We start from the raw sequence: 21,898 nt of genomic DNA on the forward strand, positions 1-21,898 counted from the left end.
TCCTTGGTTTCATGTTTACTGGCCAAAATATCCAGACAGCAAATTTTTAATGATGAAAAATAAATAAAAAATTATACATGCATGCTAAAATGCTTGAGGGCCCTGTAGGAAATACACTAAACTACTGCAAACACAAGAATGTCAGGGTTCTGCAGGTATCACACTGACCCAGACAACTGAACATGGACACTGGTGTAAGAATCACAGGTGAGCTGATACTGTACGTAGTATCAGTATGTAGAGCACTCTAGTATCCTTAGGGATGGAAAGCACTATGCAACTGCAATGCATTGAATAATAATTCTTATAGATTCTTGTCATTTTTTCTTTATGTGCAAAGCAGATTCAGTCTGAGACATTTTTATGTTGTTGAAGTACTGTACTTCAAGTAACCTGAGCATTAATGAGGGAATTCATTTCTGTTGTAACAAATATTTTCCTGAAAGTAAACTGCCCATCTTCCAGATTGTTTATTTTTTGCCTAAAACTCAAGAAAATCCCAGTTCTTCTGTTGTATGTAGAATACACCTCAATATCAGCTAATTTTGACGCATCTTTACATATCATCTGTAGTTCATTCACTCTGAAGACATTCATTTCTGAGCCGCATTGTTTTTTAAATTGCTATTAATTTGTCACGCTCATGTTAAACGCCAGGAGTGAAAAGCCAACAAAAAAAGTAATAGAAGAAACAGGTATAGGTAGAGGGTAATTACAGGCTAAAAAGTAGATAAAGAACATTTCTACGGTGAAGCCTTCTTCAGCAGTACACTAATCATACCTGCACAGCAGCAGGTCTATATTTAAGCAGATGGATTTCTGCTTTCCTTTTATGGAGCAGATGCATGCTGAGCTACACTGGATCTACAGGTCCAACAACCCTCTATTCCTCACAACTGCTTTGCTCAAATGATTGAATTGGACATCAGTGGTGGTGGCAGAGCTGTGGTGCCCTGGAATAAGAGCAGAGGACCCTCACAGCTGCGTCCTGCAGCACTGGAACTGCCCCCACCGTCCTGGTGCAGTGTACCAGAGTACCACAGTGGCATAAAGATGAAGCAGGGGCATTAGGTTGTGAACAAACCTTTCTCAAATCCAAATTATGTTCATTTTGAACTTAGACATCAAAAGGTGAGAGGTCTCCCCTCCCTCCATTTCCAGTTCCCCGGCCTGCTGCCAAGATTTCGACAAGGTCAAGAAGATGACATAAACTGCACCCTGTGCGTTTACCTACACTCGCGAACCCTCTATGTGGAGTCATTCCAGGATTGGCAGAGTCTGCAGACCTCACCTAAAGAAGGAAAAACAGGCGGAAAGCATGCAATATTCATTGCATGAGTGCTGAGTGCAAAGCCTGTCCTCATTATTCCACCCACAGCCACTTGCAGATCATCAGTGAAGTGTGAGAGGGGTTCAGTGACGTGGACTTTATCCTGGCTGCTGGCTCTCAGTGTGCAAGCTCTTTGAGCGTGACCAAGCAGGGCCGTTTCCCCTGTACAGACAGATGTCATGTACAGCTTCTTCTTTTCGTCTCTCTCAACAGCATTCAGAGGGAAAGAACGCGGTTTAGCATTTTCCGTTTACAAGTAAGACAATATTGAGAGTACGAAAAATGAAGGAGATTTATTAAAACTGGCACACGTGCAGTGCAAGGATGGCCTTAAAACACGGAGGAAGAAAGGGAGCGCACACTGCAGAGCCACACATTTTAAACAAACGTTTGGTCTTGTCCCTAAGACAGCACAGCAGGCAGGCCCTTGCTTTCACTTCCCGGAGCTCGTCTGCAGGGAGAACAGCAGCCGGGACAGATGTGCACTGATTCTCTGGGCTGCTCCTCATTAACAGGGTAACAGACTGACACCTCTGCTGCCAGCTGGCTCCAGGATTGCGCAATTAACTTGCCATAAATCTTAGCAAGATAAAAGACCGGCATGACAAAGTGAGTAATTCTCATCTACCCTTTTAGATGCAGCCTACTAAACAAACCAGTCGCCCGTTATTAAATTACTTCATTCATGTCCAGCTGTAGAGCAGTTAATTCCCAGCGCTGTGCGGAATCCAACACAGCCATGATAAGTAAAGTGTTCATGTGCTTGAGTTTATAACGTGAGGTCCCGAAAAGAAGAAGAAACATAAGCTGCAAATAGAAGAAGATAATTCAGCCTTTGGATGAGCCTTTATTCCAAGGGCTTCATCGAGCTGTTTCCTGACGTCTGTCTGGCTGTGCAGTTTGTTGCACTTGGCCCAACAACCTTTGTGGAGAGAAGTGCCTCCTGTTTTAAGTTTCAAATGGACCTCTTTATAGTTTTCACCTGTGTCCTCTGGTTTGTGCTTCCCCGTTGATTCTGCTGAAACCTGGCAGTGCTTTTGAAGATTTCAGATGCTTGATCAGGGCAGTTCATAATCTCCAATGCTCTGCTCTGGACTGATTCCAGAGCCACAATATCTTTTCTTTCAGACTGACCACAATTGTACACAATATGTTAAATCTCATTACATTAACTGTCCAATTAAAAATACATTTCATTTAAATTATTCACCTGTCACTATATTTTCTAACATTGTTTGCCTTTTGTATTGTTCCTCCACATTCTCACGAAGATTAAAAGATGTACAGTATCAACCTAGACATCTAAGTCTTTTTCATAAGTAGCATTTTTAGGCTATGTTGCAAGTTGTTTTACAGCTATAGTTTATTTTTCTGCTATATCCATATAGAGTGCTGCACTCTACTGTATATTAAATGTCATTTGCCAGGTGCTTGCCCACTCTTGAATTTGACTTAGTTTTTCCTTGGTAGCAGACCTCCTATTTTGACTTACTGTATATATAGTAGAAACTAGAATATTGATATAAATTAGAAAGAGAAAATGTCTTGATACAGATCCCCGTGGTACTCCACTAAATATATCTACTCCATTTCAGGATTCTCTGCTTATCTGCACTCTTTTTATCCATTAACCACTTCTCAATCCCAAAAAAAGGATATTACCTAAATGCCTAGAGTCTCCAATTAAGCCTTCTAACGCCTTCTGATCTAAATATACAATATCATATGCTCGGTTTGTATCCATCCGTGTTGCAGCTTGCTCAAAGATTCTTTAATTCAATTCTAATTATTTCCTCTGCAACCTTGCATGTAATATAGTACTTACAGCTCTGTAATTGGTTAACAGGGATCGGCCTCCTCTTATAGTTAGGACCTATTAGCAACTTTGCACTCTGTGTTTTTCCTCAGTCTTAAATGACTGCTGGGAGATTTTTTTTAATATTATGAACAACAACAACACATTTTAGTCACATAATATGGGAATACGTTTTAATCCAAAGCAAGAAACCCTAAAAACACAGTTAAGGTATTGCACCTACATAATGCAATGACTGCCTGGGCCTCAATCCGATTAGAAACCATTGTGAGTTACAGCATGTGATGCTTTACTATTTCTGCATTCATGCTTTGTGTTATTTATGCAATCCTGATACTTTTAGAAAGACACGTTGACCCCAAGCCATATCTGCTGCGTATTATAAACTGAAAAACTTTAATTGTGTTTAGTTTTGGATGAGACCATTTACCGACAGAGTACAATAATTGCAGATCATTTTTAGGATTGTGACGGTTTCTGGACTAGCTCTTTAAGGTGGGGGCAGGGGATGTTTGTGAAGTTTGTTGTGTGTTGCCATGAGAGCTCCATGTAACCCCAGTGTCCTTATAGCACACTGCAGCCACTGCGTCTGCTCTGTGGCTTTTTTTGAAGAAGGTGAAGAATAAGAGCCACGAGCCAACGGAAAAGGCATGTCTGTGAATGTTCAGCTTCTTCCTCGCGTGACTGCATTGTTCTCGCTGCGATCTGGGGAACCCCTTCTCTTCAGTCCCCAGGGCGTGCCACTGCTGACAAAGGCTCAGAGGCACATTGGTAGAATCCAGAATTCTTTCAGACAGAAGAGGAAAAGAACGGCAGCCAAATTCTCAATCAAAGTGACAAGTAATTAACCTCTGCCAGTAATAAAACAGCATTCAGCGTTCTTTCTCAGACTCCCCTTATCAGTTGTGGCGACAGATGGCGACGGTTTTATTTGCGTATGAACGACTGTGATTTGATTGACCATCACTAAATAGGGACTGCTCTTCCTCTTGTGGGAACATCCAAGCGTTTGCCAACTACCTAACTAGAAATATCATTGCAATTCAGCACATCAGAAAAACTACAAATGAGAAGGGGCCATTTGGTCCACTGGACTCAGTTATTTCCATTTCTGTATAATCACACAGCCACAGCTACCTAGTACAGTACTTGCCACACAAGTCAGTAATAATGGGAACCATCTCAATAATAATAATAATAATAATAATAATAATTGCTTACACTTATATAGCACTTTTCTGGACACCACACTCAAAGCGCTTTACAGGTAATGGGGACTCCCCTCCACCACCACCAATGTGCAGCCCCACCTGGATGATGCGACGGCAGCCATAGCGTGCCAGATCACCCACCACACAAGAGAGGGAAGAGAACAAAGTAATGAAGCCAATTCATAGATGGGGATTATAAGGAGGCCATGATTTGTAAGGGCCAATGGGAAATTTGGCCAGGACGCCAGGGTTACACCCCTACTCTTTTCGAGAAACGCCCTGGGATTTTTAATGACCACAGAGAGTCAGGACCTCAGTTTTATGGCTCATCTGAAGGATGGTGTCTTCTTACAGTATAGTGTCCCGTCACTATACTGGGGCATTAGGACCCACACAGACCGCAGGGTGAGTGCCCCCTGCTGGCCCCACTAACACCTCTGCCAGCAGCAGCCTTAGTTTTTCCCGGGAGGTCTCCCATCCAGGTAGCTGCTGAACTCCAGTGGGCTGCCAGTTGTGAGTTTCAGGGTGATATGGCTGCTGGCAAGCTCCTTGAGTATGAATTCCACTTGAAACTCCCTGAAAAGGAACTTGTTACAGCAGCCATTTACCCACATATTGGCAATGTCCACTCAAGTGAGGAACACGTTTTTAACATCTGAATTTCTAAATTACCTATACAAGACATGAAGGAATGTATTATTTCAAAAAGTAAATCCAAGGAGACAAACCTGTACTTGTAGTCCCCTCATTGTAATTCTGAATTGCTGTGCTCTGTGGCCAATTGTTTTTACTCATCAAGATAACGGCTAGATCGAGTAGGTGTATCAAGATGTTTTTGTGAAAGGCAGTTTTATCCTTATTTACGGACATCAAATAATAAACCCTGTTTAATTCATTAAACCCTACAGGAGCAATGTGTACATTTTAAGTAGGTTTGGTCATCCTGCTAAGAAGATTCTACTAACAAAGAACAGAGCTTTATTAGGTTTTTTTAATGTCAATTGACAAAAAAATACAAAACTTTGTGCAGTTTGCCTGCCTGATTCCTCCTTTGCAAACCAATATTAAAGCCTGCCATTCTGACTAGGAAGCTCCTGCTTAACAGCCTGTTGGAATCTTGGAATCTTGTTTAAATTGCATTTTGGTTTTTAAAACAAGAAACACCAGCATTCGGTCAAATATTTCCTGCAGCAAATACTAAAGGAGGCTTCAGATGATCAAACCCCCCCCCCCCCAAAAAAAAACCACACAGACCGTCCCTCGCTGTTTGCAAAACAGAATGTTCCTGGTTGACGGAGTGGCAGCCTGTTTGCATAAATAAGGAACCATCAACCTACTGTACCAGGTGAAAAAAAGGAACATAGTTCAAAACAAGTGCTAGGCAAACGTGTGTGAAATTTCATGTCATTGAGAGGAATATTGCCCTGGGGCTTTGATTGTATCCAGAACTAAAGTTCTCTGAAAGTCAAAGGTCTTTGATTACACTGATAGCTGTCCAATGATAACACGGCAATTCCTCCTTGCAGTCAAGGTTTTCTCATGTACATCATGGCGGTAGCTCTGTTATTTGGAAGCAGCAGACAACACATTCTTGGGCACAGATTATGGTTATTTACAAAGGGAACTGGATCGCTCCAGCTTCACCAGAGAAGTGCACCCAAGTCGCAATATCCAGACAGCTGGAACAGTCTTCACCCTGCCCTTAGCCTGAGACGGTCTTGCAAATCTGTGAGAAGACATTCCATTAGTCAAACAGATTTATCTGTTTTGAGGCTCTTCTCTATCACACTTTAATTACACAGTAGGGCCAGGAACAGGCTGCACAGGCTTTCTGAAGGCTAAGGGAGAGGAAAGGGGTACTTAACTCTGACAAGGACACCCATTGAAGCTGTAAAATAATCCCAAGACTTGACAGTACTGATGGCCTTTTGAACAAGTAGTGCAGTCTATCTTAAGGATTTGGGGACTTTAAAAAGTTGAATTATGTATAAATTTGGACTAATAAGCCAATTAATCTCAGCTGTAAAATCCTTCACAAAGCAAACTGGGTTTGGGATAAAAGCTGGCAATGTCAGTGTCTGGCTGATACTGGTTAACTGCTTTGATTTGCCAATTTTCCATGCAGCCAGTTTTACCTTTTTGATTTGACATGTAATTTGGCAGGAGGGGAAGTATATCTGATCACTGCTGATACTGAATACATGTTTTAAGAACGGAAATATAATCTAAAATAAAAACAGTATTTGTTAAAAAAAAAAGTAATGGGATTTCCTGTTTCAGTTAAAGTCATGTTTTCCAATAGGATCACTTGGAAGTGAATTTACACACCTGTAAATTCCTTTACGTTACCTGATCATCATACAGTTAAACTAAAAAGGAATGGTTAACTACACAGAATTAAACATGAGCAATATTCTGTTTTTTATATCTGTAGAAGTTTACTTCCCTGAGTGAAATAAGTAGAAATTTGAAATTCCAGTGAGTAAACTATAACAAATATTATGATTCCCCTGAACAGATTTTCAAGTCTTTTTGGAGAGAGCTGTATACTTTACAAAGAAAAAAAAAACTGAGCACAATCAGCCTGATTTACATCTTAGAACGTGATGTTTCACTGGCTGTGTGATTCAGCATCTGGAAACTGTTAGAAACAATCCTCATTATAACATCTTAAATTGATAAAACATAAGTCATAGCCCTCCTGCAGTGCAGCTCTACTGATCTTCATGGCTTCTAATACAGAAATGCCCGATGTTATCTCCAGCGTGCCAAAGCTTATCATCAGCAGGACCGATGTTTGAAAAATACTTGCACAAAGCTTGAAAAACCAATTATTATAGGTTTTGTGGAGAATGCATAATTTCACTTTTGTAACAAAGAAAAACCTATTTCCAAGAGCAGATTGTATTACATGGTGTCTAAGAAAAAGCCATTGCTGACAAGCTTTACTATGGACCCAACATCAATAATACCTAAGAGCTAACTGAGAATCGTGGTATTCAAGTATGTACCATAATTTAAATATCTGTTTCACAGTTAAGTTCAAAGTCAAAGAAAGGAGCTGAGAAACTCCACTATCAGTTTCAGCACTATGCTGCAGACAAACAGGTCTCATCTTAGTAAGCCTTTTTAGTTCCCAGTATTTATTCCCTGCACAATACTGTACATCTGAAAACAAAACGTCTTCTTTACTTGGACTATGGGAAACTAAGGTGAAGACACATCACCACGTACCTGCTGTGTATCAGTGCAGGTGTCTTTCTCTAGCATGCTCTACTTGTACAGGTGGGCCATAAACAGACTAAACAAACAAGATTCAAATTCAAAGTTTCTTTTTCCATTGTGCTGCAGACTCTCAGTTTCTTGACAGCTTTGACGCTGGTTCTCCTCCTAAAGAAAAGCTCAGCTCCAAGCTCTCTTTAATCCCTCCTGTCTTCCTTTCAAGGAAGGAGCAAACACACATTAATTCCACACCGAGAAGCAGAAAGAGAAAATGCACGGTGTCTCGTCCATTGAGCCTTCTTCAGACATCTGAAGAAGGCGTGACAACCAAATCATTGTGTTTTTCCTTTCTGCTGTTCAGGGTGGAATTAACCTCGGCTCATTCTTGAACAGCCCACACACACTGGTGAAGCTCTCCAATCAAACCTCTTCGGTTCTAGAGGTAATTTTCTGTTATCATCTTTTAAACTAACACCGTGAAATCAAATAGAACAATAGCAACACACCTACTAGAGCAACACATGACAGATTTTAAAGGTGAATGTCAGTGAAAACAGCCCATCATTTATTCTGAGAAATTAATGTCTGCATGGACATTCTCCTACTACACCATTAAACCCGGTTTCCTTATCCACAGTGATCAAAGGGCTTTGAGCAGGTTTCTGCCAACAGGTAATGTGAGCATTACAGAAACAGTGGGCATTCAAATTAATTTTTTATTCTTCTAAGAATAATTTCTGGTGTCCTGAGACTGGAAGAGATCATGAATCTCAATGAGAAGACAATTTCTTCTGTTGTTGTTGACAGTCCTTTAGAGATCAAAGATAATGAAATGATAATCTGAGGTCAACCCATTGCCTTGAGGCTCATTTTTAAAACCTATATTATCTGCTTTTAAATTCTATGGCATAATTATACATGTTGAATATGAAAAAGGCAATATTAAATATGATAAGGGATATTCATAAATACATGATTAGTATTTTAAAAACTGTTGAAGGGTGATATTTTTTTTCTAGGATATCCCTTGTACATACAGTAAGACTCTCAAAGAAATAGTCTATACAACACCACATTGTCAAAACCAAAATAAGCACTATGCTACAAGGCAGCAAAGAACTATTTTTCATTTTGTAACCTCTGAAAAAATATATAAATATTAGAATTTGTTATTTGATTTTTTTCTTTGTTACTTTTGTTTCTTTGTGAACCCCCTTCTAATGATTTTTAGTCAACTGCCCTCGCAAAACCCTTAATATTTATGTTTTCAGTTTTGTGGAAAACACAGAGTCTATAAAAATATTTGAGATTCATTAAATATTACTTTTGTCTAAATGATTTTTAAAAAATCCAAATGTTTTTTTTTGTTTCATTTACACTTCAGGATGTATTGTATAAATATTGTATAAAATAAGGCAGTCTTTCAGTAGGATATTGGATACAAAATGTTCTGGGAGAAAGATTTTTTTTTCCAAGTCCGCACATGGTTTATAGAGCTCCTCTATTGTCCACAGCAGAGAAGTTTACATCATCACCCAACAGGTGTATGTCTGGGCCAACTCTGTCACTGGTGAGCAGGCACGCTCACTCAGAAGAGATCAATCACCATACAGCAAGTTCCCAGTTACATCATCCCTCTCATGGACAAAACACTACAACGTACATTTCTATCCATTACAGTGCAATAGAAAGGTGTCGTTCTAATTCATGTTTTGCATTAAGAAAATAAAAGGTCTATACATTAGTAAAATCTATACTCATGGATATGACTCTCATAAATCTGTAATCCTTCTGTAAGTCAGCTTTGGCTTTTCTTTTCTTTTTAAGTACTCATAAATTTATAGAAAATATCGAACAACCAAAACAAAATAAATAAACCCTAATGTCTAAATCACAAAACGCTAATGATCCGAGACGGGAAAGGTTTTTATCTTCCAAACAGCGGCCCCACACACTCCACCCACCCAGGAAATGCCCCCTCTACCCTACCCTGGGACCGCCTTGTCGGGCTACGAATCTGCCCCATGTCAGAGGAGAGAAGCAGGCTTCAAGTCCAGGGATTGGTAGACGTGTAGGGTTTTTCTTAAAAATAAAGAAAAGCTTAAACGACTCTGGAGTGTAGAAGCAGTTTTGTAGCATTTATAGGTTTAAGAAAGTGAAACTTTCATCCAGCCAGCATCTCGGCAACAAACAAAGGCTTAAAGGATTTTTTTTTTGCTTTGTGAAATCTTTCCACTTGTCCTGGAACAAGAGCCATCTCTTGGTGTAAGTGTGAAGCAAACATGGCCGGGCCAGCAAGCCAGTCTTCTCCTTTGCTTTGCAGTTGTTACTGGTATGGCCAGGGCAACAACTTCTGCTCGGGATCACCCTGCCATGAGACACTGCTTCAAAGGACAGTCAGAACCACCCCTCAGAACCTGAATGTTTTGGATTGTCACAGCAATCAGGAACCAGTTTCAATCGTATCTGTTGTCGTGGTTATTTTTTGTTTACGCTTGTGTTCGTCTGGCGATTCTCTGTGCATTCGTGTAGAGGACACCAGTCAAGGGTTTGAAGGACACGTTGCCTGGCAACACTGCGGCCTCGCAGGGACGAGGGAACGGTGGGCCGGCATTGGTGAAGACGGCCGCCCAGCGAGGGCACCCAGTCCGATTCGGAGAGAGGACAGACCCGCATGCCCGGGACACTATTCCGGAGGAGGCCGGAGACTGCGCAGCTTCCGTTCATCCAGACTTTTCCAATACTTAAAGTTGTTATCCAGGTGCTGCATTAGGTTCGGTAGATCTGCAAATGCTAGAAAGAAAAGCAAAAAAAAATGGGAAACGCTAATAAGTAAGAGCCAGGAAGCATTCTGTAGAGTAAATGTCTTTCGCATTTCGATAATACAGCAGGAGCACAGCTTGATACACAATGTAAATGCTACTGTCTGAAGTTTTACATCAACAGCACATCTATAATTCCTTCTACTGTTTAAATAATGAAAAGTAGATAGATAAAGGTAGATGTTAAATTCTTTGACTCGTATTGCTCATTGGAAAATATTGAGAACATAATCAGCAGAGCAGTGCGGAGACGACAGGAGGCAGGCCAAGTTCTGGAAGTGTTCATCAGTCTAATCTATCTGTGTGGTCATATGCAGACTGCAGTGGCACTACAGCATGTAGATTTCCAGGAAAAAATGGCTCAAGTTTCAAGAACAGCTTAGACAATATGTGAGGTGATGGCAGAGAGAGTGGCGGAGGGTTTTATCCAACTAACGACAGCCACAGTGCCCTTGAGAGACCTGATGGAAGACGACAACATGTGGGGGGGCACCATGCTGACGGTAAGAAGCGTGTTGATATGGGGAAGAATTCCTGTTACAAGTGCTAGTGCGGCTTGGAAAACCGACCGTTTTCCCATTCGTTCAAGCCAGTCCAGAAATGTTGATCCTTCCCGACATAACAATGCAAGACCACACAGGGCTAGAATTACAATGGCACCACTTCAAGAAAACATGTTGCTGTCGGTCTTGCTGCGGACAGCTTTTTCTCCTGATCTGAATCCAGCAGAGCGTCTGTGCGACCTGCTTGCCAATATGCTCATCGGAACACATCTCTGACCCGCCAGCCTTCAGCAGCTGGCTGCAGCTACACAGGAGGGCTGCTGGACCTCTCACAGCTGGGTGTCCAGAAGCTGATCAGCCATAACACACACTATCGCATTTCACATTGAAATATTTGTGATTCCTGTGATTTTATTTTCCATTTTTCAAACTTAGTTGTTTTTAATCAGCATCTTTCATCAAATAAGGTTTATCCAAATCCAGTGCTGGAAGTCAATGTCTACGTAGGTCTTTCTAGGTCTCTATGACACAGGAGCACCTGGAGAGCTGCTAGATAGTGTCAGATTGGCTCAGTTAAGCCAATACTGTGCTGGCTTAGGTCTCAAAGAACTTAGCCGAGAAGAAACTTTGCAGACACTCCAGCCCTACAGGACAGCTGTACGATAGTTCAGGACTGAAATATTTTTTTAAATGATTTCCCACGGGACCCTCCAGAAACTGAAATAACCATTGACTGGAAAAAAAGCACAAAAAATACAAAAATAATCTTCACTTATATTATTATATTATATATTATACAAACATCATTTGTCATACATCAACAAGCAAACATCAATGGTAAAAGTCTTTTTTGTTAAAAAATGCTCTGATCTGTGATTACAAGCTCATGATCACATTTCTTTCACTCAAGTATTTTCTAATGGTTTTTTTGACAGCCCTGAATTGCGGCATCACACATTCTAGGCTCTGAGCCTCTTGGATACCATGAGGTCCGGTGTCCTGGTGTCCAGACTGGCCTCAGTGTGCAGCTCTACACCTACAGCTCCATGCCCCTATCATCTTTTCAACACACCCCTCCACTGCTCTGTCTCTGCACACATCAGAGAGAAGCTCCAATCAGCAAGACTCATCAAAAATTGTTAATTACATCGCATTAAAAATAGATTTGGAACATCCCGGTTTTTTTTAATAAAAGCAGTGGGAGATGGGTTAAAACATTAGACAAGCAGATGACAGATGCTTACCATCCCAGGCATCGAACATGTCAGTGATGAAGTAGTCGATGAAAGATATCTGGGACTTGGGGATGCTGCAGGTGTTTCTGTCAAACACGGGCATCACCACAGGTAAGCCCTGTCGTTTCTCTTCATCCGTCTGCACAGGAAACAGGACCAACAGAAGCGTCTCCACATGACTCCGGCTTATTTCCAACACAAACCCACAAACGCTACTAGTATGAACATATGTTGCAGCTTGAATTATTAATGTCTTAAACTGAAGCATTCATTTCTTTCTCATCAAGGTGACACGATGGTAATATCTGACAGATCCTGTCCTTTTTTCTTCCCTCTTTCAGCAGTATACCAGATCCTACCCTTGCTTACCTGTGCAAAGTATTCCTCTGAAATGCGACCCGCCCACTCAATACACAGTTCTAGTGGTCTGCAAGGATTGGAGATGTCTGCACACTTTATCAGCATCCGTTTGACCAGAATCCGATTCTCCGGAGACGTTAAAATACTTTTGACTGAATCGCCATCTCCATTTCCCTACCAAAAGAAGGGGTGGGGGAAATCAGGGCAAAAAATGATAACGAGACCCGATTCAAGCATGTGTGCACAGTTAATCCAATCCAATAATTTTTTAAGAAAAAAAATGCAATAAACTGTATATAATCAATAACACGAAACATTACCTATTTGATCAAGTCATAGTATTACAGTAAGTTGTTTTGCAAAATATTATTTTCTCTTGAGATTTCATGGTTTTCCATTTTCATTAAAAAGATCTCAGATCCTTTAAAATCCTCTTGCCTTGCATTCCACACTCAGGTGTGAATCCTGGTACCTGCCTGTAAAATTCTAGCACTAGGCAGCTACCAGAGCCCATTGAGAGGAAAGGCAGAGTGATTTTAAATCAGGAAATCTTTTACCTGAATAAACTCACCTTTTTGTACTTATCTGCATGTGACAATTTATTTGTTGCAATACCATACAAACTGCATGAACACATTCACAAGCGCAAGTGTGAAAACTGAAGCACAGTGTGAAACTCATGAATGTGAAACTTGGTTTTGTTTTGTTTAGTGATTTAACTCCATTGGGACCTTGATTAACTTGGAAAGCAAACTTTTCTCCTACCTACCCACCACATGCAAACTCAATTAATTCTGCTGTGGATGACATTGCTATATATGACATAGTGTAGATTCAAACACGCAGAATTTTACAAATCAATGAATCCTTTGTTTGCAGCAGGTGATCTGGTCACAAAAGGAAAATGTCATTTGATCTGCATATACAAAATATTTAGATGATTACATTTAAAATGTGAGATAAGCAGTATGTGAATGAGTTCTGCTAATTTCTTTGAATTAATTCACTGAAATATATCTGTTCTAACAGAAGAAAACCATGTGCTCAGAGCACCCCAGCGGAGCTGACCTTCGACCCCTCTTACCTCGTTCTCTTCCTGTGCTGCCAGGGGTTTGTTGATGCTATTCACAAATTTGTTGACGTGCTCAAAGTGCTTCGTCATCTCCGTGGCCAGAACCATGTCAATGATTGCTTGTCGGAGTGTCCGATACTCGTTTCTTTTCAACAGTGAACAAAGCAAAGGCACAGAGACTTCTTTTGCTGTTATCATACAAACTCGTCATCAAAGAGTCCGCGCGTGTTAAAGAGAGCAGTCCGAGATTAAATGCTAAAAGCACATAGCAGCCGATTTTCACATGATCACTGGAAAAAAGGATGCACTGTTCCTGAAAACACTGCCATCAGTACTGTACTGTCACAAACAGTACACAAACGTACTGTCAGCTGACTGCTTTCTGTGTGCCAGTGTTCACACTACAATTGTGTCAAATGCATTTGATTAAACTAGTGTTTAGTAAGGTCCGCTTTAGAAATATTGTGTCAGAGCATATTTAAAGCTCTAGGTTTTTGAGTTGCAATGAATTTGAAAGCAAAATTAACACCACAAATTTGTTTTTATAAAAATCTATTCATTTCTAAAGAATATATTCATGTCGCCATACAGTTGGTTGGTCTACATAAAAGCAGACTGTATGAAACTGTGAAATATATACTGCTGCACAAGTCTTAAATGTTGTAGTATCATACTGTTTACAAACAATAAATGTCCTTGCTTATGCAGAGACAATTGTCTACTTAACCAATTTGTAAGCGGACAATTAATCCTGCTAGAATTGTAGTGTGTAGTACAAACAGTAGTTTTATAGTTTTATAAATGTCTAAAGAATAAGTAATGTTAATGACAAAGAACGCTTTACAATGTGCTATTGGATTTGCTTCATATTGGTTTTTAATGTACGGTTTACCCTGAACTGTTGTGATCAAATTCTTTGTGAAAGAATTGTGTTGTGAAAGATTCTTAACTAACAAGCTGTTTCTTCTCACGACAGCTGTTATAGTAGTAAAGAAAACACTCGAGGAGGGTTTGGATAAATTATTCATATTCTTGACACATATTTTAACTTATGATTGTGCCCAAGAAGTCTTCATTTTTTCCTGCAGTATATTTAAAATAAACGTGAATAGTCATCATTTCTAATAAATCTAGACATGTCATTTAAGTGTTACATGTTCAGATGTGCTCTGTAAGAAGGAATCAGAGATGAGACCATTCTTTTCATTTTCCCGTTCAGTGCAAAGGTATATAGGAGATGCACATTGCATATCAGAGACACTACCTCAGAGAAAGATGCTGTTCCATGAAATGAGGATGAGGATGCACTGACAGGAGGGTGTCTTGGTGTTCTTAACACAGAGCTAAGACTGACTCTGCTCTGACTCTGCGAGCAAGGAGGCCTCACCTCTCCATGTTTTTGAAGATGTTGCACTTGTCGTCGCGGGTGGTGAGCTGGAAGGCCAGGGCCGCATGGTGGCTCTCCAACACGGCCGTGTCATTGTACAGGACAGCCAGCTCGCTCCCGGCGTTGCACAGGAAGGAGTTCGTCCTCCCGGGATGGTCGACGTCGTGGACGGTGGCAGCGATGAGCGCCGCGACTTCATCGATCTGATCCAGGCTTTGCTGCAGGGGAGACGAAAACACACCTCAGATTCCAAAAGAAACCCTACTGTCCGTCCAGTTCTGTCTTTATCTGTCTTTGTGAAACCTGCACCAGACGCCTTGCAAAGTGTTACACTCTTAAGCAAATGCAATCAGCAAGTGTTCATTGTCACTGACATTACTTCTTCTTCTTACCACGTTTATAAAACTATAAGGCTACTTTTTGTACTACACACTACAAGTCTAGGAGGCTTAACAGCCCACTTAAAAAATGGCTAGAATCTCAGCAGAAAACTGTATCTGCATAAATAAGGAAAAACCATTGTTTGAAAACAGCAGCATACTGCAACATTTAAGACCTCTGCGCTGCAGTGTATATTTCACAATTTCACAATCTCCCCTGTGTCGCAAGCCCTCACTAGCTACCTTCTCAGTAGGTGGCACTGTGGTCCAGGGAGATAGATCAACCCCTCTACCCTCCGGTCAGTCTCATTGAGGCTCCAGGGCCTTGTGCTTGCCTTCCTTGGCCTCCAACACTACTTTCACCACCACATGCGTAGAAATATCCCCTGCTTAATGTACTGCGATTCCCCAGTCATGAAAAATTAAATGACACTTTTTATATAAGTCCTGAAAGCAAGCTGTGTGCAAGCGTCTTGTCTGCTATTTAAAAAGACAAAACAGTCTATGTCTGAATGTTTTTTCCATCCCGAGAGACAGGAGCAGTCACTGACCTTCACTCTCTCCTTACAGAGGAAATAGGCTGTGGCGTGCAGCACGTCAGCGGCGTGTGTGGAGTTGTGGTACGAGTTGCTTGAATGATAGTTTGCTTCAATCACCTGGAGCCAGGATCTCAAGGTCGCCTCAGGGCAGTTTAAGAATTCACAAACCCCAAACCGCGAAAATACTTTCAGGCCCAGATAAACCAAAGGCCTAAGAGATTACAAATGAAAAAAAAAGCTGCTTAATTCCACACTTCCCCCTTTCTTTATTGCTGAACAAAAGTTGCATGCATCTCAACGTCACCTACAGATATCTTTGAACACCTCAGAAGCCTCAAATAAAAGAGATTTCAGCTGCAATATGTAAACCGCATTAAAAACATTTTAAAGGAAAGTCTGCAAAAACAAAATTTCAAAAATTCTTCCTGTTCATAGCACAAGGACAAAAGCTCTGCAGTTGTTTTGCTTCTGCACCTTCCTGTATCAGTTCACATCTTAGCATTCTGGTTCAAACAGCAGACAACCTGTGCAGGTGTTCCTGGCTGTCGGGACTCAGAACAATGTCTTTTACTCTGCACAGCTGTGTCAACTTGAACACCCCTGGCAAATAAGAGGACTGGGAGGTGCAAGCAAGCTGATGAAAACCATCAAAGTGAAGTGAGGGCAAGAACAAGTGAGAAGAACAGAAGAGACTCGCCACCTCTGTATTAAATGAAAGAAGCCACTCCCAGTTGCTTTAATTTAAAATTAGTTTAAAAGAAGTTCCCGTTTTGTTGTTTACGGGGATAAAACACAGTTTATGTCTGATTCTTATTATGTCTGTCCTGATTCTTAGTGTCTTAAGATCATTATTTTTAAGAGGCGAACAAGATCACTTGCAGTAGATTTTCTGCAGTACCACATCACCAGACCAGTCAACTTGGTGATGGACCCCCAGCTTGTGAAAGAAAGGTATTTTGATACGGTCAGATAACTGCAATCTTAAACTCTCTCTGAGACGACAGCAGAGGTATTGTGCAACTTACCTTTTTATTGTGGCAGCCTCTAAACTGAAGATATCAAAGTCCCAGGAGTCCTCATTTTCCATAGTCTGAGCGACCCGTGGCGGAATGTCATTGAGCGACAGCGGGGTGATCAAATGACTCGGAATATGATGGGGATCTGTGTAAAGAAAAATAATTTGATTCCCCGTGTTCTCTACAAAAAACGCTGAGATTGTCAGATGAAAGATTACCCCACGTCCGTGATTTAATCAAAACTTATTTCCCTGAAAGGCCACGGTATTCTTTAGCAAGACTGCAAACACTGGTTTCTCAGTATACTGCAGCTATAAATCTCTTCCAGGTTGAAGGATATAGCCTCCTACCTGTGTGTGTACACCAGGGGTGCCAACTCACTGTAATTTACAAGCATTTACAGTTTGTAAAAAAAAAGGGTCTAATTTTATAACTCTCTGAAATTCTGTAAAACCAAAAAAGCATGGAAAGAAGGCAGTGCTGTTGCATGAAGGAAAGCAAAAATAGAGCAAAAATGCAGCAGACAAGCAAAATGCAATAACACCAGTGCAGAACTGAGAGGCCCCAGTTGATATATCCATAAAAACAGGATTGGCAACCCTTGTGTACTCTGGACAGCGGCTCCTCTTCACCTCCCAAAGAGGAGCTGCAAGCAGCCGAAGCAACCCGTTAGCGCAGATTTCACATCCCTGTTCCTGGAGAGCCTCGGAAATGAGCCATTGGTCAAGGCTCAGAGCACAGGTGAGATTTGATCAAATTAGTATGTTAACTGGTTCAATTAAATTAGGAATGTCCAGCTGGGGACCCCAAGAGCTACGCTGGGCATTTCGATTTGCATTTATATAATCTCTAAACTGCCTAGTTGAACAAGTCACCTGCTGACATCCCAAAAATACATTTGCTCCGCCGTTTGTTAAAAGTGGGTTTTAAAAATGAAGACTGTAAGGGGGATCTGTAAAACTTGCTGGGCTGTTGCTGTTCCGCTGGTCTAAAGAATATTGAATTTCAACATTCACCCTTTACAGCATCACAGGGTTTGTGTAACAGGCAATTCAGCCAGCACTCCCATTCACAAACCGTATTCTACTCCCCTTGAGCATCACAAATGGGCTGTTCCATTTAAACAGTAAATTAGCAAAAGAACTGCCATGTCTAGATCCTTACGTTTTGTGGCAAAGATGTACTCATTCCCAGATAACCTCCGCAGCCCATCCTGGGAAAAAAAAGACAATGCATTAACTTTTGGAAAATCATATAACTAGGTCAAGCAGTGCCCATGAAGGCGAGATAGCAATAATAAAATATTCAATTCAAAGTACCATATTACCCTTTACCATCTCTCCTGGGCCTCAATATCTCGATACGGTACAGACAGGCCCAGCAATGTCTCTTGAGAGTCACAGTCCTATAATTTATAGAATTCATATAGGGCTATCCAGCCACCATCATCATCATAAAGAAAGAATGAACACCTTAAAACAATGTACCATTAGCCACTATATAAAACATTGCTATTATAAATAAACAGCAGCTGCTGCAGACTAACAATAGACCTCATGCTTTTTCCATGATCTCGCAGATCTAAATAAATTTTACTCTCCATTTATCACGGATTTACAGAAAAGGTTTACAAGGGCATCTTGTATTATCTGTTACATGGGGCTGTGTTGGGTTCAAAGACCCAGCACAGCAAATATTAAATTAGGAACTCTTCTAAAGTTATAATGTTTGAAAACCCAGTTGATGTCAAAATTTCAATCTTATTTAAATGTATTTAATAATACTACTGTGACAGGCAGTCCGCTGAAATCGCAGCCTGAGGGAAGCCTGCCAAAGGTCCTTATAATCATGACACCTGGCAGCTGGGCTCTTCCCTCTTTAAACCTGTTCCCTGGTGCAGGTGTGTGAGGCAGGTTACAGAGCACCAGGGAGCTCTAGAGAAAGCGTTCGAACAAGACGAGGGTCAAAGCCACTGAACCTGGGAGCCGAGGATCTAACACGGAAGCTTTGAGAGAGACTGGACAACAAGCCAAAGGGCCGCTAGGAGACAGCTAGGCAAGCTTCTGAGCCACTCAAGATTTTCATTGTGTTTCTTGGCATTTTTTTCTGGTCTCACACTTTGAACCTCTTTTGGGGAAACCAAATTATTTTGGTTATGAGAATAGAGAGCGCTGCGACACTGTTACTAGGCCTGCAGTCAGCTCTCGACCCCTTCATTGCCCAGCCTCTAACAGCAACAAATGACGTGCACATCATACCACTTCTTGAAAAAGGCCTCTAGGCTCCAGACAGTAGCCATTTTAACATGCATCCTTAATGCCGATAAAAACACTACCAGCTGCACCCTTGTTACTCACTCAAATTCCTTATTTAAACAGTACATCATGCACATTTCAAACAGAAATATCACCTGGTATCCAGTCTGCTACCTTACTTCACATCCCTAGAACATTTGCTCAAACAGTATTTTACTGTTGCTTAACAAGGAACGTATTGACTTTCCTAATGTGTATGTTATTGAAAGCACTGTTTACTTGTACAGGAGGGAAGGAAGTAAAACTAGGTTCATCTTTGACCCCCTGTATTGTCTAGATGTGTAAGTTTCTACACACAACATCTATTTTAAGATTCAGTCTGGAGTTCGGAGATTCTTGCAATAAAGACAGTTCTAAGCATTCATATTTGTTCATATTTGCACTCAATTTTTAAAGAAACATAACATTTCAAACCTCAATTGTCTGTCAACATTGGGCACAATCATTAAAAATCTTCATCCATTTTTTTGTTTTTCAAGTTAGACATGAATAAATGTACCTCACTAAGCTCAAACACTTTGCTTGCATATCCAAAACCTGAGAATGTTACACCCAAATGGGCTTCACATGTGGCAAGCAGAGAATATTTAAGCAGCTGTGCAGATTAATATTGACAAAACAACTATTTTAAAGTGAAAACGCCATGCCTTAACTCCAGGTCCAATAACCACAAAAGAGCAGTATGAGCACACTTTGGGTAGTAAAATGTTTGGAATTCATTACTGCACAGTATATCATCTGTCCCATCACATCAACCATCAGTTACACTCTGTCTCAGAGTCTGGGCCACGTGTACTTCACAGCAGCAGGATCATACCACTGCCTGCTCTCTTACATGATTACCTCAGCCTCCACTACAGCTGAACCAGGCACTGAAACACAGCAGAGGCCAGTGTCCTGTTTATTCGGCGTGGTGCCAACTTCTTCAGCTCACCTGTAATGCTGTTGGCCCTACGTTTGTTAACCCAGCATCACTGACTGGTTCTACTACAGCAGGCAGCATTTTCACCTAAGAAACAACAGCAGAACAATGCTTTTCTCTTACGAATAGGTTGGGTGGCCACTGGAGATTATGGAGATGACAGAAGTTTAAGGACACCCGTGTTTTAGTAAGAAACCTTTGGGAGGTCCTTCGGTTATGCAGTGGAATGCCATCTTCAATGACACTAAGTGAAGACTTTATCTTCAAATGAAAAAACAAGGTTGCAGCAGAGCTGTATAACGAAGAATTTCTGTAATCTGTATCTGTTATGTGTTTCAGGGGTCAACTGTTTTCTTGCAACATTCCTGCCACAGTGAAACAGTGGACTAGACACTTTTACCCCAGTATAAATCTTCAGGCTCACTTCAATTCAAAGGTTCAATTGAAGGATAAAATTACAGTATGCCCTATGGTTGATAGGGTCTAGCATGGCCATCTAACCACCAGCTACATTAAGCGATGCTGAACAGCTACAGCAGTTCAGACACGTTATCAGCAGACTCTCCCCATGGCTCGTTAGTGTGATGCTGTCATGGCTGGTAATGGAGGCCACACACTTTGTTGTTCCATTGATTGATCTTAGAGCAGTGACAGGGGCTGATAATACACACTATGACAAGTGACATTACATGAAATTACAAACAAACAGCATTTTCACTAATCAGTGAGTTACATGACCATTAGGCATTCATATATGACTGTTAAGAGTATAAATCAATGTCTCATGGCACATTAATGGGTTCAAGAAAGTGCACAGGGCAAGACAACATCTGTAACCTTTAGAGCAGGGTATTCTTCCCCAGACTGACCCCTGGCTACATTTGGGAATGTAAGATTTCATGTTTTCCCTTGTCTCAATGACCTCCTGGGCAGACAGTCATCCTTATCCATCTGATCCCCTCAAGCCACGACGTTTCCGGGCACTGAAAGTTCAAGCATCCACCCCCCATGTGTGCTCTGGAGTGGTGTAGTGAAGAACCAACCATCTCCTCCCAGTCTCACAGAGGATAAAGGCTTGTCTGTCTGATCTATCTACCATCTCTCCAGCTGGATCTGCTAAACTGGCACAATCCAGGTTTGAACCAGGGTCTGCCTGAATGGACGAGCTGTTGTAGAAGTGCTCAGTTTCACTACACAGCTCCTCGGATCGCATTCATTTCTGCACACACCTCTACAACAGATGCCTCTTAAAAAACTACTAAACATCTTTTAACCACCCGGGCCCCTCTGGAAATGAACAGAATTCACATTTAACGAAGCATTGTTGTTTTTATGAAGAAGCCTGGTTTGCATGTTCAACAAATGTCCATGTGTCTGTAGATATACCCATTTAAGTGTTCCAAAAATGTAGCACACAACACAAAAGATGATAGGATTCACGTCAGCATATCCATAGTTTAACTGGCTTTAATCATTATGTGAGTAAGACCATTTTTGGCAGCCAGCCAGCTGCTGCAGTTCATGAATAATTAAAAGATGCCTGTGATGTTCCGATCATATTATAATTAAATTTCTGAGAACCATTTAATTAAATCAGGAATACACTGCTGAGGAATAACAGGATTTCACCTGGGCCTAGGTTAGCTTTGTGATGTGTGACTTGTGCATACAAAAACAAGATGCCTGAAAGGCAAATTTAATTTTTATTAAACAGTGAATGAGAACATTCCTGCCGCTTTGCATTAAGTCCATATGATTGATCAGCAAA

The 21,898-nt window shown here is 41.0% G+C and overlaps 1 protein-coding gene across 2 annotated transcripts in view; it reads right to left on the minus strand.

Moving 5' to 3' along the window:
- Positions 1-8,275: 8,275 nt before the first annotated feature.
- The window catches only part of pde8a (phosphodiesterase 8A), a 75,797-nt gene continuing 62,174 nt past the window's right edge, over positions 8,276-21,898 (minus strand). For both annotated transcript variants that reach the window (XM_088921679.1, XM_088921678.1), the window contains exons 15-22: positions 18,058-18,106; positions 16,903-17,038; positions 15,890-16,088; positions 14,959-15,176; positions 13,584-13,716; positions 12,509-12,673; positions 12,149-12,278; positions 8,276-10,372 (exon numbers count right to left, since the gene is read on the minus strand). In XM_088921679.1, coding sequence (XP_088777805.1) covers positions 10,266-10,372; positions 12,149-12,278; positions 12,509-12,673; positions 13,584-13,716; positions 14,959-15,176; positions 15,890-16,088; positions 16,903-17,038; positions 18,058-18,106 — 1,137 coding nt within the window. In that variant the 3' untranslated portion in view covers positions 8,276-10,265. The remainder of the gene's footprint in view (positions 10,373-12,148; positions 12,279-12,508; positions 12,674-13,583; positions 13,717-14,958; positions 15,177-15,889; positions 16,089-16,902; positions 17,039-18,057; positions 18,107-21,898) is intronic.

The sequence above is a fragment of the Atractosteus spatula genome, chromosome 7 (assembly GCF_055471065.1).
Source record: "Atractosteus spatula isolate fAtrSpa1 chromosome 7, fAtrSpa1.hap1, whole genome shotgun sequence".
Classification (NCBI taxonomy): domain Eukaryota; kingdom Metazoa; phylum Chordata; class Actinopteri; order Semionotiformes; family Lepisosteidae; genus Atractosteus; species Atractosteus spatula.